The sequence below is a fragment of the Cannabis sativa genome, chromosome 7, assembly GCF_029168945.1.
Source record: "Cannabis sativa cultivar Pink pepper isolate KNU-18-1 chromosome 7, ASM2916894v1, whole genome shotgun sequence".
NCBI lineage: Eukaryota > Viridiplantae > Streptophyta > Magnoliopsida > Rosales > Cannabaceae > Cannabis > Cannabis sativa.
The window spans coordinates 60,843,341-60,853,625 of record NC_083607.1 but is presented as its reverse complement, the minus strand read 5'-3'; the positions used below and the strand labels follow the sequence as shown (position 1 = coordinate 60,853,625).

The following is a 10,285-nucleotide window of genomic DNA, read 5'->3' as shown; positions in this document are numbered from 1 at the left end:
TTCTTGATCTAACTCTATTTCTTGTTGTTGTGCATGTACTTCCTTCCCTCTGTTTCCTCACCACGAGAACTCCATTCTCGTCTCTGGATCTTGGAGCTGAGGTCTTCAAAGAACTAGGGTTTACTCCTTCTCTCTCTCTCTCTCTCTCTCTCTCTCTCTCTCTCTCTCTCTCTCTCTCTCTCTCTCTCTCTCTCTCTCTCTCTCTTTCTTCTGATCTGTATTATCTATATGTATTTGCTTTGATTTCATGTTTATATACTTGTATAGAATTGGTTGATCACATATCTAGGAGTTAGTTACAATAACAGTTGTAACTAACTCCTATTTTTTGATCCAGTAGAGGCGAAGCCACCTAGGATTGAGTCCTTTTATTTGTTTCTGTTTTAACTTTGCTGATGTGGATATTTAGATGTAAATGGACTTAATTATAAGTGGAATTTACTCAACAGTTTGGTACCAAAAGAAAAAAGGGGAAATACAATGTTGCAAAGGCATTTATTGAACATAATTTAAATTTATTTTATTTTTCTTGAAGATGTTCATGGCTTAGAATATTGTTATTTAAGCAAATTAAGTTGCCATTAATTGACTCATTTGAGTTGTGTTACTCCATATATAGCTCAATAAATGCCTCTTCTTTTGTTCCATATATAAACATAGATGACTTCTTGGATTAATCAAAATTAATAAGTTTCTTTGATTTGATAATTGATTGTTATAAATTCCAACACAAATATTGATTCTTTGATTTGATAATTGATTTCAAAAAAGAACAACTAAACAAGTGGCCTCACCTAATTTGACTAATTTAACTAATTAAAACTTAAATCAAAATAAAATATTACTCTTGAAAATATAATTAATTACATAACTAGTTTAAAGTCCCATAAATTTTTTCTGAGTTTAAAAATATAAAAAAAATTAATTGATAAGAAACACGAGCCCTCGCCTCCTCGCCTTCTTGTAGGATATTTTAGTGGCGAGTCAACAACCCTAGCAAAAGTTAGCATACTTGGGGCTAAGTAATAGCCTCTGAGTGCATACTAATGCATTTTTGGTAACTTTGTCATTCTTGTGGTCCAACAACTTCATCACTCGTTCCTTGGCGTTGAGCTTCGTCACTATGAATCGACCGTCTATATGGTGCTTGATGAACTGTGACAGATCGAAGCAAGCAACAGCCAAAGCTCTTGGATCACACGATGTGTCCAAAATTGTAATCAGGACTCTTAAAATCTGCATAATAAGGTTGTTATTTGAGTAATTGATCGATCGAGTATCTTTACGAAAAAAATTAAACCAAGAACATACCTGAAAGTTGTTCTCTTCAAATTGCGCAATATTATTAGACCAAAATGTAAAATCTTTTCGAATAGGAGACCAATCAAGACGACCAATGAGAACTTCTTTTTTGTAAATATCAAAAGATTTTAAAGCTTTTATCTTATTTAAATTCTCCTCTAGTTGATTTAAAGCATATAATAGATCCTGAAAATAGAACAAAGTGCAACCCTTAATTTTATTATAAATAATAATAATAGTGATAAAACAAAAACCGATTACAGTTAGTCATCAAACCTCATCACTCCATGTTTGTAATTTTAAACTTCGAACAAGTTCTGATAAATCAAGTTCTATCATTTGTGAATCAAATATCCCTTTGGGGAGCATGTTTTCAAAAGTGAGGATGACAACTCTAACAACCTGCCACACATTTTTCATACCATTACAAATATGAATTTTAAAAAAATAAGCAAATAACAAACATGGTGCTTGGAAATACAAGATTAAGAAATCAAAAAACAAAATTCATTCCGTAGGTGTAGAATTTTAGTGTAAAAAATGTGTGCACGTATCATTACTCAATTTTAAAATTACGAATTCGATAACTACATAACTAACCACAACAAACTATAAAGTGATGCGTGATTACTCAATACAAGAGAACATAAAAATTGTTCCTCACCTTTTCCGCTGTGGAGTTCTTCGCAACATCCATGAGTCGAGGAAGAGCTTTAGAGGTAGCCAAGTGCTGAATGGCGGGTTCATAGTAAGATAAAAGCCACACACAAAAGCATGTTTCATACACAAGCTGTTTCAAAGTAGTATAATTAAACTCAAGTCAAATGCTTGTGTAGATAATATCCAAATCATTATTGTATATTGAATTTAAGTTTACCTGAATTGAGGGTTGAATGAAAGGTGGGTTTATAAAAGGAACGAGCAACCTAACTCCATTAGAGTGGACAAAGAATGCTTTAACCACAGGCTCCTTCAGTAAGGTTGCGAGACAGCTTATCGCAGTTGGAGAGCTACGACTAAGATTGGAAGGCAAAGGCTTCTTTTGCTGCAGCTGAAATGTTACCCATGCACCCATATATATGCTTAAAAATCATGAACAAGCTAAGAGCTCATTAATTAAAAATAAAATGATAACAAAATTTTAGAGAGACTATATATACCTCTGCACAAAGCCACTTGACTAAGCATTTCAAAACATCATTTGTATTAGGTTGTGATGTTTTCTTTAAATTTTTTGTCTTGCACTGTATTTACATGTAAAGAAATTAATTAAAGCATCCAAATTCTATACTATATATATATATGTATATATATAGAAATATAAAGAGAGAAGTATTGGAAAAAACAGAGAGCATATATGATTGAAGAAGAAGAAGAAAAAAAGAAACCTGTTCAGACTTTAGTATCATTATATTACTGTAAATATACATATATTGTTGGATCGATTATGATGTTCAAACTTTGGAAAATAAATATATGGTAATGTCAAGTAATGTTTCTAAACTATATTGATTAGTATATGTGCAATGTCAAGACCACAATTCATACCCAACAAAATTTCATCCAAACCAGCACTATTCTATACTACAAATTATATATATAGAAATATAAAGAGAGAAGTATTGTAAAAAACAGAGAAAAAGAAACCTGTTCAGTTGTTGAAAGCCTTTGTTGTTCCATCAAGTTGTTTGGATTGAATCACACTAGTTATTTCTACCAAAATAAAAAAATAAAAAAAAAATGAATCGAAAATCTTTCAAAACACATTGATTCCAAATACAATATTTATAGACAAATTTTGAGTTATAATTCCACTCCAATTAGGATTATCTATTATCTTTTATTATTTATTTATATACTTTGTTTTATCTTTTTTTTTTTGATAATTAATGGTTACATGACGAAAATGACGAAAACACCCCTCCCTCCAATACTCATTCAAATGGACTCATAAACGAACAAATTTTTTATTTCTTTTGTTGGAAAACAAAACAGGGCATTTGAAATGACGAAAACACCCCTCCCTATTTTCTTCGTATGAGTTAATAATGATTAGACTCTGACTTCATCAAAACAAATTCTACTAGCTACGACCAACAAATGTATTTTTGCAATAGAGTTGTGTTTTTGAGTTTTTGTGGGTTTGTAATTGTATTATTTGGGTATTTATGGGGATTAATCAATGTATTGTATATGTGGTAAATTAAAAGAAAAAAAAAGTATTTTGGAAAAGGAAGACGATGGCGAATGCAAAGGAGGGCATTTGAAATGACGAAAACACCCCTCCCTCCAATACTCATTCAAATGGAGACTCATAAACAAACAAAACAGGGCATTTGAAATGAGGAAAACACCCCTCCCTATTCTCTTCCTATAGAGTTGTGTTTTGGGTATTTATGGGGATTAATGAATGTATTGTATATGTCGTAAATGATTCAATTAATGGATGGCTTCTTTTCTCATCAGTACTCACTCACAACAACAACAATACTCCTCACTTTATTGGTTTAAGCTCAGATCATTCATATTAATCTTAATAACATTTTGATTAATCTTCAATGCCCATTTCAATTGTTTTTCTTTTACTTGCTTAGAATGGAGTAATAAAATTAGTAAGTGGGGTAAATATGTTTAACTAATTAACACTCACTATTTTCATAATTTGTCTAGTTATTATTATGTTAATGACACTTGCCAAATTGAGAGAGGAATCTAAGATCACTGACTTCACCAATTTCAAGCCATTATTACAACTCTGTATATTTACCAACATTGTTACAAAGTAGAAAAGATTAATGATGATGGGGACATAGAATTGGAGTTGCTTCGAATGATACTCAAAGAAATTTTGTGTGTTGAAGTTGTTTTCTGTTATGCTGAGATCAATGTGGTTTTGACAGATGATCAATGCATATCATATGAATCTTATCTTGATGATTACTTGTGGAACAGAATGACTTCTTTGGATTTGAAGATGAATGAGTTGATAGTGCAAGCGTTTTCGGTGTCTTCTCAATATAAAAAAAACAAAAATAAATGTGAAATTCTTGAAAAAACAATAGATGAAGGAATTCGAAACATATGGAACAAACTTGATCTTAACTCAACATCATGAGTACTATTCGAGTTCGAGATGAAGATGAAGATGAAGATGAAGATTATCCCAAAGTCTTAATTAATGTTTCTCATTCTAGTATTCACTTTCTTTCAATGTTGAGTTTGTGGTTCATTTTTTTCAGTGAGTTTGTGTCTATTTAGTCCTAAATTTACTGATTTTAGATCTGTTATTGATAACTTTTCTTTATGTAGTTTTATATTTTTAATTACCAAACTATGAGTAATCATTCAAGTCTAATATTGTATTATTCAACAACTAAAGATCACTAATCAAAGATCACAATCTTAATTAGCATGATTAATCAAAGGTCAAGTTATATGATAAAGTATTTTATGAGGTTAATAAATATGATCATAATCTACTACAAGTTATACACTGATTGGATCATTTTGGTACAAAAAATGAATGATGATTCCATATATATATATATATATATATAAATTAATTTAGAGTATTACAAACACTAATATAAATCAAATTACAGAGATCAGTACTCACAGTTTCAGATTACTTTGTTCTAAAATCATTACATGGTTTAATTAAGGATTGGAATTAAGATAAAGAAAAAGGAAACGTAATTAATTCTGGTATATATCGTTTGTGATTTTGACTTAATATTTTTGGTAAATGACATATTGTTAATGACAATATGGAATTTATTATGTTTATGACCACTTTTATTAATTTTGAAAAATTTGATCAAAGTCTGCCTGTAAATTTGGATCTGCTAACAAGTTATCGAGATTGGCAGTTATGCTCTCGAGCTCATTCTTCATTAATTCTGTTGATGTATTATTTGGTGGTTCATGCTCTACTGCGATATTCTTCTCGTCATTCATAAATACTTCAGTTGATTCTTGCTCTTTTGCTACCATAATATTCTCCTGTACTAATTTTTGTCTTTTTGTGTTTGGCTCTTCATTCTCATTATTTGTAAACATCTTCTTTTCTTTTGATTTCATTTTATAAATCTTGCATAACATCCAAGTAAATTGCTGTAGAAAATTAAATTAAAATTAAGTTAGACTTTATTATTACGTACATATGCATGCAGTCAATATTAAGAGTGAACACTAATGATCATTAAGGGTATTTGTTAGTACCTGCGTGTCATTGGATTCAAGCAAATGATACTCGGTCATCTTCCATAGAGTTAGTCTTTTATCTGGCTCCATAAAATCTAAAGTCCTTTTAAAACTTCTCTCGACCTTCTGTTGATATTCAAGATCGACTTCTTTGTTGCATTGCCATGCCAAGTTCTATTTTTTGCTTTTCGATTCAATCTCTTATTATTCTTTGTTGTGAAAAATGAATCTTTTTTATAATAGAAATACCATTCATTCTCAGTCATCGGCGGGTATCAATCTGTACAATTATTGAGAACAGAAACATAATGTTACCAATTAAATTAAAGAAAAACTAATAATAATAAAAAGAAAGTAAATATTGTTGTATTGAATTCTTACGAGTGAGTTCTTGAGGATGAAAGTCATAAATATGTGATTTGGTTGAAGTAAATGAGGGTTGAAGTTTTTGTTGTATACATAAAATCCAACAATTTCTTCATCATTAGGAAGAAATCTAATTCCATATTAAACACCATATTTATTGAAATACTATAGCAAGCTGTAATGTTAAGAGAAAAACATAATATATGCCAATATATATAACCTATACACACATATATATGGAAGAAAAAGAAATTAATTAAAGGAAATAAAAAAGAAAACCTGCAAATTAATTGTTGACAATAATGAGCTGAAAGACTTTGGTGGACTGAATTTGGAAGCTAAGTTAGGAAATTAGGTTTATGTTGAGAAGCTGAAACACACGTGTATATATATATATATATATATATATAATATTTTATATAAATTCAAATGATAATTTTTTAAATAAAAGATAATATTTGATATATTATTACATTTAAAATAACATTTTTAACTAACATATTATCAAGTGGGACCCCACTATCTCTTAATGCGGGTATTTGAAAATATCTCATTTACTAGTTGAAGTTGGTTTTTGTTGTCTTGATTTGGTTATGGTGTTGAGTGATGAGATGTACTTATCTATGGGAACTCATCTAAGAAATTTCTTTGGGAATAAATTGAGTGAGTTGAGTTTGAAGGTGAATGATTTGAGGACTCAAGCTGATGAACAAGATTTTGACATGATCAAAGAAGAAAAGAGATTGAAAATTGCTAAGGGAACAATCATTGATGGGGCTCATAACATATGGAACAAATTTCACCTTAACTCATCAACAACTTCTTTATTCTTTGAGATTGATCAACCTCTTTAAGCCACTCAATCAAGCTTTTTCCTCCATTCCCTCTTTTCTTTTCGGTTTCTCTCTTCCAATACTTCATAAACTCTTGTAAATATCTCAAGTAATTCTTGAAAGATTGACCATCTTGATGCTCACCATCACCAAGAAATAATGGAAGGTTGTAGGTTAAGCATTTGTCACCGAACTCGTCCACACGGTTCTTAAGAGACAGAGCTTGTTTGATCAATTCTACGAATTTCGATCGTTTCTCAAATGCATTAAGATCTTTACTCTCAAGAAGTGTTGGTGCAGCCTCAAGGAGAGAGAAGAATTCTTGTTCTAAATCGGGTGCGGTTTCAATTTCTGCTGAGTTATCCATTAATTTCTTGTAAATGTTTGATGAGACATGGTACCATGCATGCTACACCTAAATCATGTTTATTTTTTCTAATTAAATAATTTTAGAATTTATAAAGTTATGTTTGTTTATCTATTTTTTGATGTAAGAATTATACTTCAATAGAAAATTCGTTCACTAATTCATTAGAAAATAATCAATATATAGAAACAATAGAAAAAAAATATACTTATTTTAGTATAGTATAAATTGTCTATGTCTATTTTTATGTTTAAATTTACAATTATAATAGACATACTAATAATATAAAATACTTTGTATATATATGTTTATTTTGTTTTCTATTTATTAAACATACTAATTTAATAAACAAAATAATAATATTCAGATCTGTTTATTATATCACTCTATGTGTCATGTTTATTTTTAGTAATTTTAAGTATTGATTTATATTTATATACTGTTTATAATTTTGATATTGTATTTTATTAAAAAAAATCTTATTAAATTATAATAATTCATAATAAAATAGATAATAAACATTTATCTTTTAATAAAAAAAAATTAACTTGTTTATTTTTGTAAAACTGTTTAATTAATTTTACGAAATTGTGTATTTTGAGTTTTAATAAACATAGTTATTATTTAATGATTAAAATGTATGGTTTCCTGTAATAAGTTTTCAAAATATATAATTTTTAAAATAATTTTTTTTTACACATTTTTTGTAATTACGTTATTTTTGTTGTACATTTATGAAAAAAGGCCTTTTTAACATGTCTTATATATATATATATATATATATATATATTTATATATTTTTGAGAGTGGCAGCTCAAAAATCTAATTCGCCTAAGATTCATATATTCTCAGGATCGGCTCTTAGCACCATATTTATTATATGTTGATTTTTAAGATTCATATTAGTAATGGTATGAAAAATGTATGACAGGTTGTTAGAGTTGTCATCATGACTTTTCAAAACATGCTCCCAAAAAGGACTTTTGATTCACAAATGGTACAACTTGAACTATGTTCTTTTTTGAGGATCTATTGGATGCTTTGAATCAACTAGACGAGAATCTAAATAAGATAAAAGCATTGAAATCTTTTGATATTTACAACAGTAATATTTCATTTTGATTTAGTAAAATTATGAAGATATGATAGCATATTGATATTATTCATTGCACATGAGTATTCTTATATAAAAAAGCAAAATATATAATACGCTTTTGTTTTCCATGTGGTATAATATATTTTTTTTTTTCCAAAATAGACATTGTAATTTGTAACCTCAGCCAAAAGATAGTGATAAGTGATAACTTTGATAATAATAATTACTTATAAAATCAGTACATTTAAAGTCATTGCATCATAAGTTGCTGTGATTTCATAAATGGCAATCCAAAATTGATGAAAAAGTAAAAACACACACTAACAAAAAGTTTACTTTTAGTCATAACAAAATTTGTAACTAAATGTGAAAAAGTTGTGACTAGTTATAAATTATCGTTCATATATTGTAACTAAACTTAGGGAAACCATCTAACCCTACAATATTTAGGGACCAGGAAACTATAACAATTGTTATGTAGGTAACTAAGAGAGACTTGAACCTCAAACCTCGTTTGGTTCTTTGCTAAAATAAATATTAGAATGATTGACCATAATATATAGATTAGTTTATATAATATTTTGTCAACTTGTGAGACAATGATCACTTCTCATTAGACTCTCAAAAAGGTCCGAATTCACTAGTGTTTTTGGTTAATGTAATCATGTAATTGACTCTTGCATATGTGTTTTTGGTATATGTGTGAAGATTAGAAAATTTGGAAAATCTAAGAGGCACATGTATAATTCTAGGTGTCTCCTTTTGATTCTAGTTTCTTTTGATAAACTGCTGGTTTAAATTTGTTCCATATATAAACATAGATGACATTTTGGATTAATCAAAATCAATAAGTTTCTTTGATTTAATAATTGATTGTTATAAAGTCCAACACAAACATTGATTCTTTTATTTGATAATTGATTTCAAACAAGAACAAGTGGCCTCACCTAATTTATCCCTTATTTTAAAACAATAACTATGTTAATCCATATCCAACAAAACCTATTACAACTGTTTAATTTGGTTAGGCAAGTGATTTAGATTTGGAATTATTAGTTTTTACTATTAAGATAAGAGAAGATGTAAAACATAAAAGATTATGTTGCCATATCTTCATAATTTGACTAATTAAAACTCAAATCAAAATGCGGCCAATTTCACTTTGTAATGTTCTTTATAAAATTGTCTCGAAGGTCATAGCTAACCGTATGAAGAGTGTTCTTGACTATGCTATTTCTGAAACTCAAAGTGCTTTTGTTTCCAGACGTTTGATTTCCGACAATGTTATGGTGGCTTTTGAAGTCATGCACTATCTGAAAAGGAAAACAAAAGGTAGGAAAGGCTACATGGCACTTAAGCTAGATATGAGCAAAGCTTACGACCGAGTAGAGTGGAGGTTCTTGGAAGCAGTTCTTCGGGTAATGGGGTTTAGTGAACGATGGATTGGTTTAATGATGGGCTGTGTCAACTCTATTTGTTATCATGTTGTGCACGGGGGTGTGAAATTGGGGCCAATCATTCCCACTAGAGGCATTCGGCAAGGTTGTCCATTATCTCCCTATCTTTTTATTGTGTGTGCCGAAGGCTTGTCTTCCTTGATTAATCATTATGAAGCAAATCATCTTCTCACGGGGTGTAAAGTTGCTAGGAGTGCGCCTACTATCTCCTATTTGCTGTTTGCGGATGATAGTTATGTGTATTGTCAAGCAACAGAGGAAGAAGCATCTCGTGTTCTCTCGCTATTACATGTTTTTGAAGTAGCCTCAGGCCAAAAGGTCAACCTTCATAAATCTTTGGCTTTCTTTAGTTCAAACACCATGATGAACACTAGGAGCCGGATTTGTGACTTGATGCACATTCAAGAAGCAGGGGGCAGATAGTATGTATTTGGGGCTCCCAAGTATCGTTGGTCGTAATAAAAATGCGGTGTTGGGATTTCTTAAGGAGAGAATGAAGTCAAGAATAAATAGTTGGGAAGGTAAATTCCTTTCGCGAGCTGGTAAAGAAGTGCTCATCAAGTCTGTGGTTCAATCGTTCCCTTCGTATGCCATGAATGTTTTTCTCTTCCCAATTGGCACTTGTAAGGAACTAGAGAGATTGATGGCGAACTTCTGGTGG

General features: G+C 29.9%; 1 protein-coding gene across 1 annotated transcript; it reads right to left on the bottom strand.

The window, feature by feature from the left end:
- Positions 1 to 736: 736 nt before the first annotated feature.
- On the bottom strand, positions 737 to 2,485 carry LOC133039928 (V-type proton ATPase subunit H-like). The gene is made up of 5 exons (XM_061119059.1): positions 2,180 to 2,485; positions 1,967 to 2,092; positions 1,579 to 1,704; positions 1,312 to 1,488; positions 737 to 1,236 (listed from the first exon to the last, which is right to left on the bottom strand). Exons 1-5 carry the CDS (start codon positions 2,375 to 2,377, stop codon positions 994 to 996), a joined length of 870 nt encoding a protein of 289 aa, XP_060975042.1. The 5' UTR covers positions 2,378 to 2,485; the 3' UTR covers positions 737 to 993.
- Between the last annotated feature and the right edge of the window lie 7,800 nt (positions 2,486 to 10,285).